The following is a 22,695-nucleotide window of genomic DNA, read 5'->3' as shown; positions in this document are numbered from 1 at the left end:
TTGTGGAGCATAACCCCACAAGAAATATACTACAAGGGATGGCAATCAATAATCCGTCTGAGCAATAATATTGCCTAAAATCTTGTGTTCTGTCAAAGCTTCACCTTGTGGACGCGGAGCGTCACGATAGCGTCTCCTATGTCATGTCAAAATAGTTCGGACCCTCTGATGCAGCCCCCACCGATGTCTCGATGATCCTCACAGCCGTGGGCGTCTGGATCTCCCAAGCTCAGTGGCTCTGTCAGTCAGTGTACCCCTGGTACAGGTGGACCCTGAAGTCTGCTGTGATGCCTGCTCATTTGTATGTCGTGTATGTAGTGAATGTCATGTATGTAGTCTGAAGAAATCAGCGATCTCCCTGTGTGAGTGTCTCTCCTACTGTCTGGTCTCGTGAAGAGGCTCTCCCTATGTTTGCGCAACTCCGATAAAAATAGCCTAAGGCATCTCTGATCTTGATATCTCATAACTCTGGCTAGTGGTCCAAAACCCTCTCTGAATAGGCAATTGAAACAGCCTCGTATCTCATAGTATACTGGGCAGTGACATATGTGATGTAACTATGTCTCTGGCTCTATATGGCATAATTGAGAAATCCTGGCCTCTGCTGGTACTCCTCTAAATCTGCCAGGCTCAATCTCTAACTGATGTGATGATGTGCGCATCTGTCCAATAACACATCGTAATCCATGGGATAGATGACGGGTCTGGTCACAAAACCATCCTTGTAAGCTCAAGGAGATGCTCTCTATAGAAAGCCATCTTCGTGCCAAGCACACGCATAGGCTGTATCCATGTCCTCCTAGTGTCTAACTGAATGAAGTCCTATCTGATGAGCTGAATGATCTCGGTCCGTGTGAGAGACGAGGATGGTGCGTCCAAAGAATATTGGAAAGGGGTAATTTATCCATGTAAAAACCATGCAGCTTGAACCAAGCCGTCATCTGTGCATACCAACAAGAGGTGTCTCCCTGTGAGGCAAGATGTCGAGAAGACGTCAAAGCTAGATGGGCATATCTGTCTCTGGGGAGATCCCAAATATTGTGTATGATAGAAACGGATCTAGTAAGTGCCTCGATGACCAGTGGGGGAGTAGCGAGCTCTGCACGGATAATCTCATGCAGTACAGAGGCCTTGGCCCTAATCATCCGAGAAATCATAGAGACCAAAGCCTCTCCATGCACTTCCATACATCAGTACTGCCAGCCCGGCTATGGCGGTCCACTGATGGCCCCCATATCTGCACCCCATAAAGCATAGCTGATGTGACCAACGTGTCAAAAAGCCATAGTTTCGTTCGAGGTTCCTGAAACTGAACTTGCGAACACATCCTCTCCATCTTCCCTGAAGCCGCATATGCTCTCGTTAGCCTAGTCTCTGCTGCTCTCCTCAAAGAAAACAGTGGGCCACTAAAGACTACACTAAGGTAAGTGTATGCATCTGTATACTCCACCGTCTCCTGACCATATACTGTTACAAAGGTAGGTGAAGATCACCTGACCCACTGTGGTGTGGTGTTGAACACCATAACCTTGGTCTTGCCAGGGTTCACCGATAAGCCGCTATCACTAGCAAACGTGTGCAAGGTATCCAGATGTCGTTGCATTCCCTCTGATGAATCTGAGATGAACACAATATCGTATGCATATAGTAGCAATGAGATCCAAGTCCCTACTAACTGTGCTCCTCTGTCGCCTCCCCTCTCAATGTAATCTGAAACCTCATCCACATACATACCAAATAAAGTAGGGGAGAGTGGACAACCCTGTTTCACCCCAATAGTGGAGTGAAAAAGCTTAGACACCCCCTCGGGAGTGCGGACCTGACCCACAACTGTCCTGTATAGGGCCATGATTGCCCAAATCAGCTCTGTGGGTACACCTATCTCCTGTAACTTGCACATCAGTCGAGCTCTAGGGATTGTGTCAAATGCTTTGCAGAAATCCACAAAAGTACAGTAAATCCTCCTACCATGTGATCTGCCCTCCTCGATAATAGCTCTGAGTGTCAATATGTGATCAAGAATAGAAAAACCTCTTTTGAAACTTGCTTGTCTAGATGCACGTATGCCTGCTCTCTCTGCCCATCTACTCAACTGTTGCTCAAGAATAGATGCATACAACCTGGCTAGTGTGTGCCCAATCATAATGGTGCGATAGTTTCCAGGCATCATTGGATCTCTCACCTTGAAAATAGGCACAACAGTCAACATACTCCCAAGTATAAGGAAAACCCTCACACATGGCTCAATTGAACATCAATGCAAGAATTTCTGCAAGAATATCTCGGGCATGTATAAAGTGCTCCGCCACCAATCCATCATGATCGTGTGCTCTCCTAGACCTCATCCTGTCAATAGCTTTCTTCACCACCTTAGCGGTAAAGAAATGCTTGTCTCTGGACATGGTATCGGGGGGTCTGTTAGCAGCGGCTGTCTTGGAACTGTGTAAAGAGATGTTGCATACTCACCCCAAGTCTCAGTGGATGTGACAGACAGTGGAGGGGAGTGCTCATGAAAGAATCTCCATGCCTCACCGGAGTCGTGGCTCAAAAATAGCTTATACAACTCCTTTTCTTGCTGAGCGAGATAAGCCCTCTTCTTCCGTCGCACCAGCCGTCAAAAGGAAATTTGTGACTGTCTATGAGTAATGACTCCCAAAAGCACCTCTTTTTGAAGTGTGGCTCTCATCTCTCTACACTCCTCATCATACCAACTGTTCTGGGGTATGCTCCTAGAATGGGGTCTGTGCTCAGGCTGGTTGTGTGGATATGCCTCTGCTGTTGCATCATGTAATCTTTGTGTTAGTATCTTGATAAGCTCCTCTAATGGAAGTCCCGGCTCCTTAGCACCTAGCGTCTGTATAAGCCATCTATGTAGACAGAATCAGTCTCTCATGTGAAACTGTATCGAGTATGTATAGGTGTTTGTGCCAATCGAGATGTGCTGAACTGAAAAGAGACAGTAAACGTGAGAAGGGCATGAACTACTGCTACACTGATAGGCTTGGGCCCGACTAGAAAATCCTAAATAGAGGGTATAAAACTGGGCCGAGCCAAAACATAATCCACTGTGCTAGCCCCATGTCTGTGAGAAAAACAAGTGAACCCACTCGACGCTTGAAATCTTTGTAGGCCATTCAAGATGGCTAGTCCATGTGCAGTCCCCGTGTCTATAAAATATCTCCCATAACCAGTGTGCTCCTCATCCTGCAAACACCTGGCCAAACCCATATCATTGACATCAATTCTCTCAACATCTCCTCTAAGGTATCATAGAAGACTGTCTGAGAGTGGCCGGTCCTGGCATTAAAGTCCCCTAGAAGGATAGCATCCCCATCTCTAGAGAACTCCCATATGTCCTCATTCAAAATCATATAAGGTGACTGTCCCTTGGGGGATGCATAGTGAGATGTGCTTGGTGGAAAATAGCATATTGCAATGTAGACTGGCCTCCCAGTCTCCGTTGTCACCTTGACCCACATATACTTTGGCATGCTCATCTCTATGAACAATACGAATGAGGGACTGCAACTCCTCCCTGAATAAGACTGCCACACCTCCTTACCCACGTCCTCTATGCTTTGATCTCACCTCCCATTTATAAGTAGTCTCCCAACGATACCCCGACACTCTAGGTAATGTGTCAACGGGAGTCTGGTGCGTCTCTGAGTAGAAAATAATGTCTCTTCCTCTGAAGCTATCTTCAAATGTGCCCACATCTAGCTTCAACGACCCATTACAATTCCATGCTGCTAGTGTTAGGCTCGTCCCTTAGGTCTCACACCAACATGCGGTGCTTTTTTCCAGAATCACTACTCTCCCTCCTCTGTAAAAAGCAAATTTTCCTTTCTCTCTGGCTGCCTTGATCTCCGGCATCTTCTCTTGCAGAACTCTGACGCGCTATTAGGGTTTCCTTTGCAGGTGCGAAGGTGAGGTTTACTGTGCAGGCTTCGCGACCTTTAGCAGCAGTCCTATGGGAGGTCACTTGCACCTCTGCACGCTTCTCAACAAACCTGCACACTGCCCTTCACACACCTTGAGCGCTGCCCTCACAGACCTGCACGCTGCCCAGAGAGAGAGAGAGAGAGAAATGAAATGATATATTAACGTCTTCAAAAGGCCAAAATGACCTATGAGACCATCAGATAGAGAGAGAGAGAGAGAGAGAGAGAGAGAGAGAGAGAGAGAGAGAGAGAGAGAGAGGGAGGTGTTTTTCTCTTTTTTTTTTGTAGGATCCTTGGAGTTAGCTCAAGCTTTACAAGGAGAAATTGGTCTTGCACCCCAAGGTTGTTTGCATATCCTTCTTTTCTTTTTGTCTTCGAAGTTCATGGACTCGTTTATATTCTATCTTCCAAGGTGTACCATGTCTCTTGAGTCATTTGTAGTGCTGCATTTAGTGTTTTGTAGATGTCACAGAAGTATTCTTGAGCATCTTTTTATAATTGGGATGTTTTTAAGTGAAATTGTATGCTTGAGTGTATTTGTTTGATTGGGTATGTGTGTCACTATAATGGTTGTTGGATATACATGCAGGTGGGGATACTGCAACACTTTCACTGTGCAAGAAGTTTTTTGATTACTGGAAAGAGAAGGGTTACCCAGGCTTACCATCATCCGGTTTAGATAATTCTCGATCTTACGTAACACATTTGATTGATACGGTAGCACTTTACTTTGAGATTGTTGATGCGCTGGTGAAGAGCAATGTACCTGTCAATGCTTCAACTGTCCTCTCAGCACTTCAAGGGTCGGGGACTGGATCTCCAAATTTCAAGGGCTGCACTGGAGTTGTGCAAATTGATCCGGAGACAGGGTCAAGAAGGGTATCTGCCAGTCAGCCTGCTGTTTATCAGTTTGTCTCCTGGGTGAATAGCAGCTGGGAGGTGATTGAACATTTACCATTCTTCATCTGTTTTTTTAAAAAAAGCTCATGTGCTGTTCGAATATGGAATTAATAATTTCTACCTAGTATTTTTTCGGCAAGGTAACTAATGTTCTGTACATAAACCCTTTACATTTTGGCAGCTGAATGGAAGGGTTCATGAGGCAACATTCATAAGCTTGCAACCGCTCGTGAGGCCAATGGGGGCGGTAAGCTTTTGTTTGATTCTACCAAAACAAACCCTTCTTTTTCAATGTTTTTGGAAATGTAAAATAGGACATGCAAATCCTTACATTTGAATGATTATCGCAAGGTAAAACCTGGTGATAGGAAAGCTGTGAAGGTTCCCTTGAGTTGACTTGTGTGAAGAGCGCCCTTAGTTATGATGACTACTCACACTGAAGGTGGTAATGGGCACAACTGAATAAAATTGGCCGTATTCGAGATGAAATTCCAGTTTTAGCTACAGTTTCGTTCGTGTTGTTCTTACATGTTCATACTATGTGAAGTGGTTTTATATCCTCTTCGCAATTGCATATAGTGTAGTAACGTGGAGATTGGGGATGGCACTAAGGGGCAGGGGACTAAGGGAGGGTGGATAGATGACCCCTTTGATCAATGGGGTGTCCTGAGGAGACGTCAGTTGTGAGGGACCCCAGTTGGGGTAGAGCGGCCCAACAGTCAACTGACCATTTTCTAACAGGATTCTTGCCATTTCTGAACGTTGTGGGGCGCTTGTTTTGGGTTCTTTTGGGCTTTGGGCTGTGTGAGAGGGCAAGAGGACATGGCCCTTCATCACATACATTTGGGAGTTGGCACTTCAAACTTCAGCTTCAAGCGTTTACATCTTACAAGCACTCTCTCTCTCTGTCTCTCTCTCTCTCTCTCTCTCTCTGATGGAAGAAACGAGCTTACTTGGCCCAGATGGAGCGAGACTTGTATCAGTTGTTCTTGAGTAGAGACTCAGGAGAGGCATGGCGATTCTTTCATGAGCACTCCCCTCCCCCAGTGATTACTTCTCTTGATGTGTGGGGCCAATATGCCTCATTGTTATTTACGGTTACTGGACAGGACCCCCTTCCAGATCCTACAGAGCCATGCCCACCTACCAACACCTTCTTTACCATTGAGATGGTAAAGAGAGCCATTGACAAGATGAGGACTAGCAGGGCATATGATCATGATGGTCTAGTAGCAGAGCACTTTACACATGCTAGAGATATGCTGGTAGAGGTTCTTGCAGTGTTGTTCAATCGTGCCATGTGTGAGGGGCTACCTGAGACTTGGAGGTTGTCTACTATTGTGCCTATCTTCAAAGCAGGTGAGCCTACAGAGCCTGGGAATTACCGCACTATTATGGTTGGCCACACATTGGCACGGTTGTATGCATCCATTCTTGAGCAGCGGTTGAGTAATTGGGCAGAGGGTGAGGGTGTACAAGCCAAGGGCCAGGCCGGTTTCAAGAGGGATTTCTCCACTCTTGATCATATTCTGACACTCAGAGCCATCATTGAGGAGGGTAGGTCACATGGGAGACGGATTTATTGTAGCTTTGTGGATTTCCGCAAAGAATTTGACATGGTACCGAGAGCTCGATTGATGCGCAGACTGCAGGAGATGGGGGTGGCCATAGTGATGATTTGGGGGATTATGGCTCTATACAGATCATTGATAGGACATGTTTTCTCTGGAGGGGATATCTGATTTAGTTCACTCCACTATTGGGGTGAAACAGAGTGGCCCATTGTGTCCTACTCTATTTTGTATGTATGTTGATGAGGTGTTTGATTACATTGACAGAGAGGGTGATAGATGTAAGGTGCAGCGGAATGAATGTTTGAACTTTGCTCAAGGTGAGTGCTCCGAACTATGCTCAAGGTTCCTTTTATTCTTATGGAAGGGAGAGCCTTCCGTTCTTAATGAGAGAGTGCAATGGACACAACAAAGTGAATGGACACTGTGCGTGAAAGTGTATGAGACTGAGAGATAGAGAAGAGAATACGACATCAGAGACGTAAAACCCTCCTCCAAAGGCCCCACTCTCTATGGTGAGAACGGTCTACTTATGATTGCACAAATCTCTACAATGCTTGTACTTGCCGACGATGTCGACGATGATGAGGACGGCGACGAGACGGGTTGATATCTGAAAACGCTAAGGGCTGAAATCTGCAAATCTTTATGTGCTGAATTCTGACTCTATGTCGGTGACAATGTCGATGACGACGGTACGAAGACGATGCGCTGAAAACGCAGATGCTGAAATCTGCGTTTTCCGGGCTGAAACTGCAAACTTCGATGGATCCCACTGTGCGGCGAGGATCTGCTGCGGGAAGGTGAGATCTGCGAGGTTCGGGGGTTCTTCTGCGAGTGCTGAAGGCTGAAAACTGAAAACGCTGGTCCTACGGCTGATTCTGTCGCGATGATCTGCAAAAACGCTGAGGTTGTGCTGCAAACCAAAAACTCTAGGGTTGAATTCTGCTGTCTTGTGAAATCTGCTATGGTATGCTGGTGCAACTGCTAACGCTAGTAAATCTGCTGTCTTGGGGTCGCCGAGGCTACTCTGCAATGCAAAAACGCCAAGGCTGGTCTGGTGCAAAAACTCTAGGCCTTCTGTTGAGAGAAAACGCTAACTTGCTGGGGGTCCTGCCGAGAAGATGCTTGTTAAACTGAGTTCCTGCTGCCTCTTCTGCCAGAAAGTGCTAGCGCTAGGTTTCTACTTATACAAACTTAGTAAATTTGCCCTACCTACTTTCCAACAAAAGTCACTTAAAAATAATAAGTGAAAAATGTCAAAAATAGGGAAAATAGGCTAAATGCACTGGAAAATTCCCCTGAAGGATTCTGATGGATTTTGATGGGAATGCTTATGATCATGTTGTGTGCAACCAGAGGAAACACGCGTACAATGCGTGCGTATGAATCATGCGAACACATAATACTTCCTGTGAGAGTTCTTTGGACCTAGGCTCGAGAGCCAAGATCGGTTCTTCCTGAGGGGGTTCTTTGGACCTAGGCTCGAGAGCCAATATCGGGTCTTCGTGATTGATCGTCTCTGCAATGAGGTTAGCTTCACTAGAGAAAGTATCAACTAACACATCATGCTTGTCATTGTCATTCAAATCATCATGCTCATCATTATCATTCAAATCATCATTCGTATCATCATGCAAATCCTGTGTGTCATGCTCGGGAGAAGTAGAGACCGAGAGAGTCTCCGTCTCGTGAATCTCTTGCATCTGGCCTGCACTTGAGAAAAGAGTCGCAAGAACTCTTTCATGTGTTGGTCGCTCTGTTCTTGTCTTGCTTTGTTCTCGCGATCAAATGTTGCTTGTCGTGCTTTGTTCTCGCGATCAAATTTGGCTTGACTTTTTTTGTTCTCGCGATCCAATTTGGCTTGTCTTTCTTTGTCTTCCAAGTCGTACTTACCCTCTATGGCTCCCATGCTTTCTTCGTATTCACAATCAATGTCTGCCATTTCTTCTTCGTAGGCCTTTCTCTGCTTCTCTTTCTGCTTTTCGTGCTTTGCGTTCGAACTTGTTGTCCATAAACAATTGCGTCAACTTCTCCATAGGAGTTAGTGCAATCCTTGGCGTAGATGGGGAAGGGGGAGGGTCGGAAAAACCTCCTGGTGGGGAAAATTCTTCTTCGCCTCTCTCATGCTCATCACCTCCAAGCGAAGTATCCATTCCGCTTCGAGTGATGACCATTCTGAAGTCGTGGGTTCTTATGGTCTTGGGTTCTTAAGTTCACGAGGAACTTGGGTTCTTGGGGGTTCTTGGGTTCTTAAGTTCACGAGGAACTTGGGTTCTTGGGGTTCTTTTCTTGAGGGTCTTGAGGTTCTTCTTTCGCTTGCAATCTGTGTTAGAGAAGGATCTTCTCTTCACCCGAGTTTTGCTCTTTTCCGCAAGCGCACCCCTCGGCGGCCTTGCGCTCACACCAAGGTTGCTTTTTTCCACCTCACGTCGATTGGCTGGCGGCTAAGTGCACGGTCCGCTCTCAATGAGTGAAAAGAGGCACAAGGGGAGGCTGGACAAACCCTTCTTTCTTGGGTTTCCTGAAAAACACGATTAGGAATCGACACGCCCAAGTGAACTTGGGTTCGTGCGACCGCAACAAGCAAAAAAAATTCTTGTGATTCTTGTGGTTCTTTCCTTGAGTGATACAGAACACTGCCAAAGCTCTGATACCAATGTAAGGTGCAACGAACTTTGCTTAAGATAAGTGCTCTGACCTGTGCTCAAGGTTCCTTTTATTCTTATGGAAGGGAGAGCCTTCTGTTCTTAATGAGAGAGTGCAATGGATACAGAACACTGCCAAAGCTCTGATACCAATGTAAGGTGCAGTGAACTTTGCTCAAGATGAGTGCTCCGAACTGTGCTCAAGGTCCCTTTTATTCTTATGGAAGGGAGAGCCTTCCGTTCTTAATGAGAGAGTGCAATGGACACAACTAAGTGAATGGACACTGTGCGTGAAAGTGTATGAGACTGAGAGATAGAGAAGAGAATACGACACCAGAGACGATGTAAAACCCTCCTCCGAAGGCCCCACTCTCTATGGCGAGAGCGGTCTACTTATGATTGCACAAATCTCTACAATGCTTGTACTTGCCGGCGATGTCGACGACGATGAGGATGACGACGAGACGGGCTGAAGTCCGAAAACGCTAAGGGCTGAAATCTGCAAATCTTTATCTGCTGAATTCTGACTCTATGTCGGTGACGATGTCGATGACGACGGTACGACGACGATGCGCTGAAAACGCAGATGCTGAAATTTGCGTTTTCCGGGCTGAAACTACAAACTTCGATGGATCCCACCGTGCGGCGAGGATGTGCTGCGAGAAGGTGAGATCTGCGAGGTTCGGGGGCTCTTTAGCGAGTGCTAGAGGCTGAAAACTGAAAACGCTGGTCCTACGGCTGATTCTGTCGCGATGATCTGCAAAAACGCCGAGGTTGTGCTGCAAACCAAAAATGGAAGGGCTGAATTTTGCTGTCTTGTGAAATCTGCTATGGTATGCTGGTGGAATTGCTAACGCTAGTGGATCGGTTGCCTTGGGGTCGCTGAGACTGCTCTGCAATGCAAAAACGCCAAGGTTGATCTGGTGCAAAAACTCTAGGCCTTCTGTTGAGAGAAAACGCTAGCTTGCTGGGGTCCTGCTGAGAAGGTGCCTGTCAAACTGAGTTCCTGCTGCCTCTTCTGCCAGAAAGTGCGAGCGCTAGGTTTCTACTTATACAAACTTAGTAACTTTGCCCTACCTACTTTCCAACAAAAGTCACTTAAAAATAATAAGTGAAAAATGTCAAAAATAGGGAAAATAGGCTAAATGCACTGGAAAATTTCCCTGAAGGATTTTGATGGGAATGCTTATGATCATGTTGTGTGCAACCAGAGGATATGCATCTAATCTAAGTGTTTGGACATGCACGGTCTGCGAACAGACTCACAAAAGTGCCAGATCACTCCTAAATCTAGACTGACTGGACTGAACTGAACCCTGATCATGCTGTAGCTTGGCCACGGACACATAGGGTTGGATGTGTCACGTGACAATAGAGGTGCCCAGCTGGCAGGGACGTGTACCCAGACATGGTATTAGATTCACCATTTTGTAACAGATTGGTCTCATAGGTCATTTTGGCCTTTTGAAGACGTTAATATAACATTTCATTTCATCTCTATATGTGTGTGCAAAAGTGGGCTTTTACCTTCATATTACATAAAATCTGACTATAGGCCAATATACAACAAATATGGAAAAAATCTTGTGTAAGACCAAGGGGGTGACATGCATGCTAGTAACCTCACGACCATGCTCTTATATAGAGCCCCACCTAGCATGCATACCTGACATGTGGCCGGCCTTGCCCTCATAGCCATCGTAGGATCCTTGCCCTCACTAAACTCCTCCCCCCCCCCCCCCCCCCCCCCCCCCCCCAAACAACCCTTGGAGAATAGTTTTTGTCCTCGAACACAAAAGTGGGAAATCAATTCTTAATTACCTAATGTTCTCGCAAGTGGAACTTTCATTAGGTCCATCCTTCCACTTGATAAAAAGTTTCGTAAACATCATGAAGTATTCTCCAAAAATGACCATATTGACTGAGGAGATGGAATGTATGAGATGCTCATAGCATAAACACTTCATAAACGAGACGTCTTGATGCACTTGTAAAAATGAACAGTAGATAAAGACTACCAAAATGTACATAACTACCCTACAACCACTTGAAGATGGTCACACTTTCTTATTTTGTCACTTTTGTAAGCAGAATCTCAATCTTATCTAAATAGACAACATTGGCCACATATTTGTCAAAATAGAGGGTGCCTCAATGATCCTCATAGAGTGAAAGTGAAAGCACCTTAGAACCCATCGTGACACATATAAAAGTATGTCGTAAGTGTCTTAGTCCATGAGAACTCATACTCTTTATATGTGGAATATGTCTCATATGATATGTCGACTCTCTGTGTGAGTTTCTTTTGCACTGTTTTTAGACTATATCATGCATCCTTGTGCCCGATAACACGTGCCATTTATGAGATCTCCACCCTTGTAGTCATGTATCCAATCTTGTCTAAAAATGAACATCTTATGTGAAGAAAGTTCCATAAGAAATCGGTAGTGAATTAGAGTAAGATGAGTGTACGTTCCTTGTTCCACTGAAATCTTATCATGAGTGTAACATGGAAAACATTGTCACTCTTATAGGACCACCATAGGTTCCGTGTGCGCAAGTTGAGTTATTGTAATAGCTAGAACTCGTATCATGATCCAGGACTGCACTTGTCCTCAACATGAATCATCCTATAGGTCTCGACATGGGGACATTTGGTATGTCATTGAATTTCATTTTTAGGAAAAAAACATGCCATTCATGTAACAGAGATCATGGCAGCAGAATACTTGGTTGGGAAATGTCAAAGAATTGGCAAAATAAATGCCACTTAGCTGGTTTGCAATGGTTTATAACTACATTCACTGATTAAAAAAAATCCCATTTGTTGCATGAATATAAAAATGATAAGACACAATCATAAATGAGTCACTTCTCGTCCAAAGAGACAAAATAAATACCCTATTAAGAATTTCCATTTTCAAAACATTATAGAAAATCCGTGTAGGGAAAAATAAATGCCAATCATATGTCTATCTTTATATAGACTCCATAAACAATTTATGCAAAGAGTCATAACATAAAAAACTTGTTTACATATGCACCATTGTGCATCCCTTGCAAATCTTGATCGAAATCGACCTTGTCAAATATCGAACATCATGGCGGAAACGTACATAAAACCCATCTTGTGTGGTGTTAAGTCCTCCAAACTGGCCTTGCCCTGCATGGCTGTGTATGGCCTCACACATTGTATACAAAGCCAGAGTCTGGTAACTTCGTGACTCCAGAGGAAGAAACCGTAGAGTAGAGCCAACCAGGTACTAACTGCTCCTTGCGAGGTGGGACTGCCTTCAGCGGAGGAGAACCATCATATACATCAGAATCCGAATCCGACATGGCATGATCGGGAGAAGTAACTCGCTGCGGTGTAGAGAGTACAGGGATAGGTGTATGGTTAGGGTCACGTGAGGGAGGTGGAGGAGAAGGAGGTACGGGTTACTAGGGAACGGGATTCTACGGGCTGTGGAACTCCGGAACGCCATACTGGGGGTGGAGGATCACATGGAACGGCTGGCCGTTTCAGACAGCCTGGCCGAACCGGAACGGGGCAGCCGGAACAGCTTGAAACGGCTGGGCAACAATAGAAAATGGCCAAAACTTGGGGGCAGAGTTTTCAGCTCCCCATTTTAAAATGCACCCCCCCCCCCCCCCCCCCCCCCCCCCCCCCCCCCCCCCCCCCAACATCCCTTACCTTCACAAGTGACAATGCACAAGGTTGCCATTATGTATCTACTATCTCAAGCTCCCTTCCTCAAGCTCTCATGTATCTTTCTCTTGGAGTCTCTCAAGCTCTCTCCTTCCCTCTCCCTCTTCCTACCTATCTTTCTCTCTCAAGCTCTAAAGGAGTCAAGCCTACATGAAACACATTTTCCATTGATGATTCGAGATTCTCCCGAGTCGTCTCAACTTTCAAGTCTACAAGGCCCAAGGCTCAAGCTCTCTTCTTCTCCCTCCCCCTCTTTCTCACATAATCCATGGCCTCATACTACTTGTATTTAGACAAACAGACTAAAAATTGCATTATTTGGATGTTTTTTATGCCTCCCGTTCCACGCCGTTCCTGTTCCAAACCCCTCGGGCGTTCCCCGTCCCGTGAGGAACTGGTCGCCGTTCCCGTTCCGCGTTCCGGGTAACTATAGGCTTGGATGCTACCCCCTCTGCAGGAGTGCTGAAAGACTCCATAAATGTCACATCATGGCCAATTGTGGTGGTCTTGGTATCAGGATCATAAAGCCAACATCCGTCAGACTCTGGTGAATAGCCCAAGAAGATGAGCTTCTTTGACTTGAAGTCCAACTTTTGTCGCTTCTCCTTTGGCACATCGACAAAGGCCGGACACCCAAAAACTCGAAAGTGTGAGATTGAGGGCTTTTGCTGTAAGGTGCAACAAAAGTGAATGTTGATATTGCTCAAGATGAGTGCTCCGAACTGTGCTCAAGGGTTCCGTTTACTTACGGAAGGGAGAGCCTTCCATCCTTTAGAGAGTGAATGCAATGATCACAAACAAAGTGAATGCTACTGTTATGAACGTCCTGAGAGAGAAAGAAAGAAAGAAAGAAAGAAAGATATATTAACGTCTCCAAAGAGCCAAAATGGCCCATGAGACAAGAAACTATACATCTGGTAATACATCTCTCGTCTACTGAAACAGAAAAAAAAAGATCTACTCAACATCATAGTGATGTTTGAGTCTACAAAGCTAAAACTAAGCTAAAACTGAGAATATGTACAAATACATGACTGATCCCATCCAAATCTGACCATCAACTCTCTATCTCCCTGTCCTCTATCCCAGGATATCCCAAATGGGTAGATCCAGTATAGAGAGGCCGCTGAAAGGTGGCACTCGTCTCTGATGTCGAGCGATGATGGCTCTGATTTGGTGCAAATGGCGGGGTCTGGGTCGAGGACCGGGTCGTCGAGGACGGCGAGTACGACCCTGTGCAGTGGCCTAATCAAGACGGACTCCTCTAGGCCTCGATGGACGTGGTCCTGGGGGTGTGGCTGTATCCATAGACGGAGTCTGTGTCCCAAGGTCCTCTCCCTCTCTACTGAAGAAGTCACGCATAGTGCGCTGTCGATCTGCTGGTAGAGAATTTTCTTGTAATAGTCTGTCCCTGTGCCTCCTCAGCTCTAGTAAAAAGAGTTCGAGGCATTTCTGGTCCTCATAATCCATCACCCGACGTAATGGTCCAAAGCCCTCTCTGAATAGGCAGTGGTATCTCCCTCTGTTCTCGTAATAGACTGTGCAGCGGCAAATGTAATGCTCCTCAGATTCCACCTCTTGGTGGCACAGCTGACATGTCCTATCTGTCCGGGCCATCTGCATGTATCTGTCTGTCTCGATGCGTAGTTGATGGGAGGAGGTACGAATCTGCCCAATGGCACTACGCAACCCATGTGAGAGATGTACATCCATGTATGCTGGCCGAATCACAAAACCCTCCAACGAAACATGCAAGAAGTGGTCCCTGTAATGGGCCATCTTCGTGCCTAATGGCTCTGGAGGTCGCTGCCAGGTCCTTTCTCTCTCCAGCTTCACAATATCTGATCTGATCACTCGGTTGCGCTCAGTGCGCGTAAGTTGGAGGTGCGGGCAGTCCAAGCTATACTGGAAGGGTAAAAGTGCATCCATCTGTAGTCCATGTCTCCCAAACCATGTCTGCATCTGTGCATACCAACAATCATTAACCCCATCTTCTGCTAACTGTCTAGAGGAATCCAGTGCCAATCTCGAATATCTCTCTGGGGGGAGCTCCCATATGTGATGTAGGCTTGTCACACTCTGAAATATGGCCTCTGTCACTATGGAGGATGCTGCCATCTCAGCTCTGACAATAGCATGTGGTATTGATGCCTTGCACCGGATCATCTGTGCAATCATCATAACTACGTTGGGGTATAGGCGTCTGTGCCTTGCCCGGCCGCCCAGAGTCTGGGCGCCCACTGACTTGTATACCTTATACATAGCATAAGTGTATAGGGGGCTGCTCACTCTTTGAGTCTCCCCACCCATATCTGTGTTGTGTGTCTCCTTCTCTCTCTCTCTCACTCTCCGTCTGTGGTGCTCCCCGATCCCCTTCAATTGGTATCAGAGCTATGGTGACCGCGGAGAGCACGACGGCTTTGACAGCTTCGAGGCGATAGCTCGCTCGCTCTCGACGGTGGAGTTCTATCGTGGAGTTTCACGGAGAGCGATTTTAGCTTGAGGAGCATTGTCTTTGGAGCTTAGGAGCTTGGTGTGGTCAAGCTTGGTCGAGGAGGCGGTTGCGGCTTCCTTGGTGAGAGGAGCTTTTGAGCTCAGTGGAGCTCGTTAGAGAAGTGCTCGGCGGAGGAGAGCTTGACATTCGAGTGCTTGGATGCTGTTGTGGCAGAGCTCTTGCGTTGGAGCTTGCATTGAGAGGACATTGCATCACGCAGAGTGGAGGAGGAGCAGGTTCAAGACTGTGTGCAGCTCGTTTTTGCCATTTTCGGGCTCTAAAACGCAGTTTTTTGAGTAGCTCCGTCATACAAAGTCAGATCTACATGATCCAGGAGTCTAGGTCAGGGTTTTGGCACGCTCCGGACGCGATGGTGATGTCTATTTGCTGAAATTATGCTTTGAATTACAGCAGGTACAGCAGCAGGTTTATTTGTGCACTTTCGGGTCCCAAAAACACTGTTTTTGGTATATCTCACACACACGGAGTATTTTCTGCAGCAACCAGCAAATTCATAGGTGTACACAGGTTTTTGGAAATGCATTTGTCCAGAGAGCCACTCATGCGAGAGTGAGCTATGTTGCCATGGTCTTGGCGGTTTATGTATGCCATATATGGATTTGTGTATTTGTTTATCGCCGAGATTATTTGAGATTTGGCTCAATTTATAGAAGAAACTCTGTTGGATTTTATCCAGGTTCTTGCCATAGCTTCTACGTATCCGTAGGTTGCTCTTTGACAGTTTAGTGGTTGAGTTTACTCCCACTTTGACAGGTGATTTTCAGTCATCATTTGGTTGGAGTTTGGAGTCACTTGTGTATGCCCTTGTGTGCCGTATTTCGTATTGCGCATAGCGATAGATCTTGCAAGGTTTTGCGAAATGTTTCTATAGTTATCTGGCAGTCATTTTCTCATCGATTGAAAGGTATTTTGGCAGCAATCATCACTCACATGTATGTCATTTGAGGTGCCGTTGAGTGGTACTCCGGCAAGAGCGGGTATGCTCATATGTATGACTTTGTGAGGTGATTCCGGTCGAGTTTATTCCCGGATTGGCCATTGTGGCATATATTATTGTATCTTTGAGGTTTACTGTTGAGATTTTGCTCCAGATACAAAGGAGATTTTGCCAAAATTTTGTCAGATATTTATGCGCGATTGAGTCATATTGACTTGTGATTTTGTGCAAGGTTTTGCACAGTTATTGGTGCAACTTTGCATCAGATTTTACAGCCATATTTGCAAACTTTTGTTGATGCGATTCGAGCCAGTTTAGGGCTGATTTGGTTGACATTGCGGGAGCTCTATTTTGGAGTGTGTCTCACAGGTTTTACATTGTGTTTCTGGCCATATTGGTAGACAGTTTCCAGGTGTTGTTGGTGAGGTGGTTTTGCTTTCTAGTTTGCTACATTGTGCTCATGGCAGAGACAGGTGATCGATCAGATTGTGACCTCTCACAGATGCGCATGTTTGATGGGTCAGACTTTGCGGCATGGAGAGAGTGTATACTTGATGCATTGACATAGCGAGGGTTGCATCGACCATTGAGAGGTGATGCAGGTAGACCTTCAAACATGTCTGACGATCAGTGGCAGGAGCTAGAGGAGATGGCACTATCTACACTCTCTTTGCACCTTGCGGAATCTATATATGCTCTTGTTATGTATGCGACTACTTCGAGAGCACTTTGGCGCAGATTACATGATATGTATGATAGATCTGAGTCATCACGGACTCGTGTGAGACATGTACATTCACGAGCAAGCCGACAGGTGACATGCTGGTATTGTGGTCATTCTGGACACGTTAGACGGCGTTGTTTTCGTCGTATGCGACATCATAGGAGACATGGCAGTCTCAGAGATGTATGTAGTGATGCCATGGACTCAGTTGCTTTGACAGTTGAGGCACATGTAGTGTCGGAGTATACTAGTGACGGGGATGTCACTTTTACCTCGAGCTATGCACGAGATGCTATACATGTGGATAGTGCACTCCCTTCGCAGTGGTTGCTAGATGCAGATGCTATGTTTCATGTCACGCCGCATCGTGCATGGTTTTGTAGCTATTCTAGCGGGATGCTTGGCAGTGTACGTTTGACCGATGGATCGGTGCATGCGATAGCAGGTGCAGGAGATGTGAGACTGTCATTACCGAGTGGTGCATCTTACTTGTTACGACATGTGCGCTATGTACCAGATTTGACAGTGAGTTTGATCTCGATTGGTCAGCTTAGAGATTGTGGATGTCAGATTTCGCTACGAGAGCGAGATTTTGTGATGCATTTGGGTTCGCTAGTGATTGCGAGAGGTGCTAGGAGTGGTACAGGTTACCCATTGCATGTGGATCACGCGAGAGACGGTGTTGTCTGTGTGATCACGCAGCCAGGTAGAGAGCGAGAGAGCAGGCGAGTCTCTTTTGCTTGTGGGTTGCAGGGTGCTTTGCATGGAGTGCAGAGCAGTGACCTTGTTGTGCAGGTTGCGTCTACGGATGCACAGGTAGAGCGGGACAGCTCTAGTGAGTCACAGCAGGATGAGTCATCAGAGGTGATGACAGAGATGACTCAGTTGGATGCTGAGATGTCGGCTATTGTGGAGTCATTTCTTGATATGCTTATGCCAGAGCTTGATGCAGATTCAGGACATATGGATACACTTGGTACACATGTGATATGTGGTGGGCACGAGGAGTCACTCTAGATCTCGGAGTCAGAGTGCCATGGTCTCTTTGATAGGGGACAGGATTGCCATGAGTTGAGTTCTGAGTTGGAGGTGGCAGAGGTTGCCAGGGTTGCATCAACGTTCGGTGTCCTTATGTACGAGATACTGATCTCGAGGCCCGACATAGCAGCTGCAGTGGGAGCATTTGCAGCAGGGTTGATCAGTCGTTCGATGAATGATCTCGCCATAGAGCATAGGGGAGGTTTGCAGGTATTGGACCGATACTTGCAGGAGTGCATGAGCTCTTATAAACTATTTGCAGAGCTTGGAGCTAGCTCTGTGTGGCTTCCGCAGCGGGATGTTTGTCTATCAGTAGAGCCGGATGCACACGATCACAGCCAGCCAGTGGGCATCGGTTGAGAGCGGTTTTCTCTCACCTTTTGTAGTCTTTAGACTAGGTTCCCTTGCTTAAAGGCACAATCGCCTTTAAGTGGGAGGTTGTTGGGATATAGGCGTCTGTGCGTTGCCCGGCCACCCAGAGTCTGGGCGCCCACTGACTTGTATACCATATACATAGCATAAGTGTATAGGGGGCTGCTCACTCTTTGAGTCTCCCCACCCATATCTGTGTTGTGTGTCTCCTTCTCTCTCTCTCTCACTCTCCGTCTGTGGTGCTCTCCGATCCCCTTCAAACTAGTGGTCTCTCCATACGCCTCCACTCCTCTATACTGAGGCTAGGCCCCCACACCATGGATCCATACAACAATGCCGAGGTGACCAACGAATCGAACAACCAAAGCTTCGTGCGTGGCTCCTGAAACTGTACATGAGCACATTGCCTCTCAAGCCTCCCCAAAGCTGCGAAGCCCCTGTCCAACCTAGCATCTGTTGCTTGCTTCAATGAGAAGCGCGGGCCTGTAAAAGTCACTCCTAAGTATACATAAGACCGTACTTGCTCCACCATCTCCCCTCTAAATGTGAACTGATGCTCTGCTCCAGTGACCCATGCATGTGTGGTGTTGAACACAATAACCTTGGTTTTCCCAAGGTTCACTGTCAAGTCCCTATCTGCACAAAATCTCTGGAGAGCATCCAACTGTCTCTGTAGCCCCTTTGGAGAGTCCAAAATCAATACCACATCGTCTGCATACAAAAGAAGTGGTGTCATCACCCCTGCCAGGTTGGATCCTGCATCACCATATGTATCCACATACTCTGAGAGCTCATCGATGTAAATCCCAAAGAGAGTGGGAGACAGTGGACATCCCTGTTTCACCCCAATGGTACTTTCAATAGCATCTGAAAGTCCACCTGGGGCCCTCACCCTCCCAGTCACCGACTCATACGATGCATAAATCCCCCATCGGATAGCCTCTGGAACTCCTATATCATGTAGCCTCTGCATCAAACGAAATCTTGGGACAGAATCAAATGCCTTGCAGAAGTCCACAAAGCAACAATATAGTCTCCTCCTCTCTCCCTCTGCCCGCCACTCCTCTATCAATGCCCGAAGAGTCATTATGTGATCCAAAGTGGAGAACCCTCGCCGAAAACCAGCCTGTCCTCTAGCTCTGTGGCCATGTCTCTCTGGCCAAACACTGAGCTCTCTCTCTACGATAGATCCATAGATCTTGGCTAGATAATGCCCAATCATAATGGTCCTATAGTTGCCCTGTACCATCGGATTCCCACTTTTGAAAAGTGGGACTATGGTATTGGCCGTCCAACTGGCTGGAAAGCCCTCACAAACCGCCCTGTTAAACATGTGTGCCAAAAGGGGGGCCAGTTCCCTACATGCATAGATGAAGTGCTCACCCACTAGCCCATCTTGATCTTGGGCTCTCCCATGCTGTAATTTGCTGATGGCCTCTGCTACCATATGTACAGTAAAGAAGTCGCTCATGTGCGGTCTAATGTCCCCTGGCTGTGGAATGGGGGGCTGTCCTGGGATATCATATAGTGCCTCTACATACGCTCTCCATGCCTCTGGGGCTGTAATGGGGGTACCCGGCTGTCTCTCCTGAAACATCCTCCATGCTCTCTTGTTGTCTTGACTCAAGAACAACCGGTATATCTCGTCCTGCAGGCGTATCAAGTAGGCCCTCTTCTTCCGCCGAATAAGACGGCGGAAGATCGTCTGTGCATGCTTATGGCTACATGCCCCACAAGCCTCCTCTCTCTGAAGCCTCTTCCGGGTCTCCCGGCACTCATCATCATACCAACTGTTGCATGGAGCAGTGCAACGTGGAGGGGCTGCTGATGCCACTGTACATGGGAAGGCCAATCCCGCTGATGCATGTAACACATGTGCCATACCCTGGGTGAGCTCATCTAGTGTGCGATGCGGATCCAATACATACAGCCTATCCGACACTGTGGCCCCATAGATGTCAGTAGTCACCGTAGTAAACTGATAATGTGGATGTCTAGGGGATGGGCCTCCCTGCAGCTTTGCATCACCACCACCCATCAATGTGAAGCTCAAATATGCATGATCTGTTGCCAAAGCCAAGGGACGCCCTGAAATAGTAAAATCTCTGATGTCCGGAATCAGTGCATGTGATCCCCTCAAGTAGTCTACCGTACTCGACCCCCCTTTGGGGTTCCAACATGTAAGAGCATCCGATCCGGGCCATCGTGGAAGGCCATTATAGATAACAACCCATGGGCACTGCCTAAAGCTAGAAAATGCATGCCGTCCTCTGTCACATCCCCAGCATCCTGTGCCATCCTATACATATCCAAGTCACATGGGTTCAATTCGCGGAGCATCTCCTCCTGAGTATCATACATTGCCGCCTGCTCCGTGCGAGTGCGTGCATTGAAATCCCCTGCCAGAAGTATGTCCCCCATGCTAGCAAATCTCACAATATCCTCATATAACGGCAAAAATGGTGATTCCCCATGAGAAGCATAACGCGAACGAGCCGGTGGAAAATAGCATGCTGCAATGTACAAGTCCCTATTGCATCTCCTGCGTACTTGAATCCACATGTAGCGTGCCTCAGGGTCTCTATGTACAATATGTACTCTGTCATGCAAGGCATCTCTATATAATATTGCCACCCCTCCTAAGCCTCGAGTACCTCCAGGCGTCCGGGGCTGCGGACGGAACACGGATTCCCATCTATAACCACGGACGTCTAGTAGTCGTCTCCCTGCACACTGATGAGTCTCTGTATAGATAGCTAGGTCCACCTCCCTGAATGTATCCCCAAAGTATCCTGCATCTAACCTGAGCGACCCGTTACAATTCCACACCGTGCATCTCAATGTCTCATGGGCGGCTAACCGTCAACGAGCGGGTGTAAGATCCTCATCCAGGTAGATTTTCTCACCCTTCAATGCTGATCAACACACACACAGAGAGAGAGAGAGAGAGAGAGAGAGAGAGAGAGAGAGAGAGAGAGAGAGAGAGAGAGAGAGAGAGAGAGAGAGAGAGAGAGAGAGAGAGAGAGAGAGAGAGAGAGAGAGAGAGAGAGAGAGAGAGAGAGAGAGAGAGAGAGAGAGAGAGAGAGAGAAGAATGACACCAGACGGTTGTAGCCTGCTACAGTGTCACTTTCACTTTCATATGACAGTAGTTTACAGTTGGTCTTTGGTCTAGTCGGTTCACACTTGGGCAGAGACACGGGGCAGGGTGGTCTAGTGGACATCGTGGCCAGGTCACCACCGCCACCCAGTGGGGATAGACTTAGATGATGTTCTTTATGAGCCGTTGGTGGCTCTTGATGATTGTACATATGAGTAGTCATTTTGGGCCAGTGGCATTATCTTTGTACGTAGTAGTCGTCTAGAGAGGGTCTTACACAGAGCACGTCTGCACCATCCCGGCACATCTGAGCCTCGACACCCCCATTGTACCTGAGAGTCCTGTGCTGGAGCTGAGTGTGCTGCCACGCCCGAGTCTGTATCAATCTTTGAGATAGTCAAGTCATATGTTCTGGTCTGCTGTTGTGTCTTTGCGAGCTCTATTGACGTCTATTATTTCCTTTCTGTTCATCTGTTTAAGGGAGATTCAGTCTGTTTGAGTGAGATTGTCACGCACATTGCATGAGGACCACCCACTGTAGAGAGCACGACACGTTACCCGCGCTACAGGTGCTCTCATTTTGGCGATCACGGTGGGACCTCAAAGGAAGTCTCACTCTTTTGGAGATAGAATCGTGAAGCTAATCGGTTGTTACCTGGCTCTGCACACTTGCTTACACTGTGTAGATAGTCTGCAAGTCTGGTCCTCTCTTGCCCTGGTCCAAGTCCTGGTCCTCGTCCTAGTCCTCGCCCCTGGTCCTTGGTCTTTGGTCCTGGTCTAGTCCTCGCCCTGGTCCAGCCTCCTCGTCCTGCCAGCTAGGTGGTCTAGTCACTGGTCCTGGAAGGTGGTCTAGCCACTATCCTCACTTGTTCTGTGTTAGGTCTGTGCTCTTCACTGTTTACTGCATGACACATACAAGGCGGTCAGTTGAGCGTCAAAGCGCACTACTGAGCCCTCTGAAGCACTATAACAGAAGACGCCCGGTGGTATCTAGTAGAAGTCCATTAACCTCATCAACCTTACCTCCACATACGCCATCCCCCATTCCTTCATTCCCCATTCCTTCATCAGGTTCCACATCTTCCAGATCACCTTCTCCAGTAAAGCTCTCTCCTATTCTGCTACAACAAGGGGCCATGGAGGCGGTGGCTAGCGTGTTGGCCAAGGTAAACATCAAGTTCCCCACCTTCAAAGGACTCTCCTCGGAAGATGCGGACGACCATGCACGGAGGTTCGTATCTC

General features: G+C 47.1%; 1 protein-coding gene across 2 annotated transcripts in view; it reads left to right on the top strand.

The window, feature by feature from the left end:
- Nucleotides 1-22,695, top strand: part of LOC147417836 (uncharacterized) — a 140,834-nt gene that overhangs the window by 64,724 nt on the left and 53,415 nt on the right. For both annotated transcript variants that reach the window (XM_086507186.1, XM_086507185.1), the window contains exons 7-9: nt 4,230-4,283; nt 4,531-4,880; nt 5,023-5,088. In XM_086507186.1, the coding sequence (XP_086363312.1) occupies nt 4,230-4,283; nt 4,531-4,880; nt 5,023-5,088 (470 nt within the window). The remainder of the gene's footprint in view (nt 1-4,229; nt 4,284-4,530; nt 4,881-5,022; nt 5,089-22,695) is intronic.

This window comes from Adiantum capillus-veneris, chromosome 30 (assembly GCF_014529385.1).
Source record: "Adiantum capillus-veneris isolate H3 chromosome 30, ASM1452938v2, whole genome shotgun sequence".
NCBI lineage: Eukaryota > Viridiplantae > Streptophyta > Polypodiopsida > Polypodiales > Pteridaceae > Adiantum > Adiantum capillus-veneris.
The sequence above is the reverse complement of the archived record's forward strand: the minus strand, read 5'-3'. Positions and strand labels throughout refer to the sequence as shown.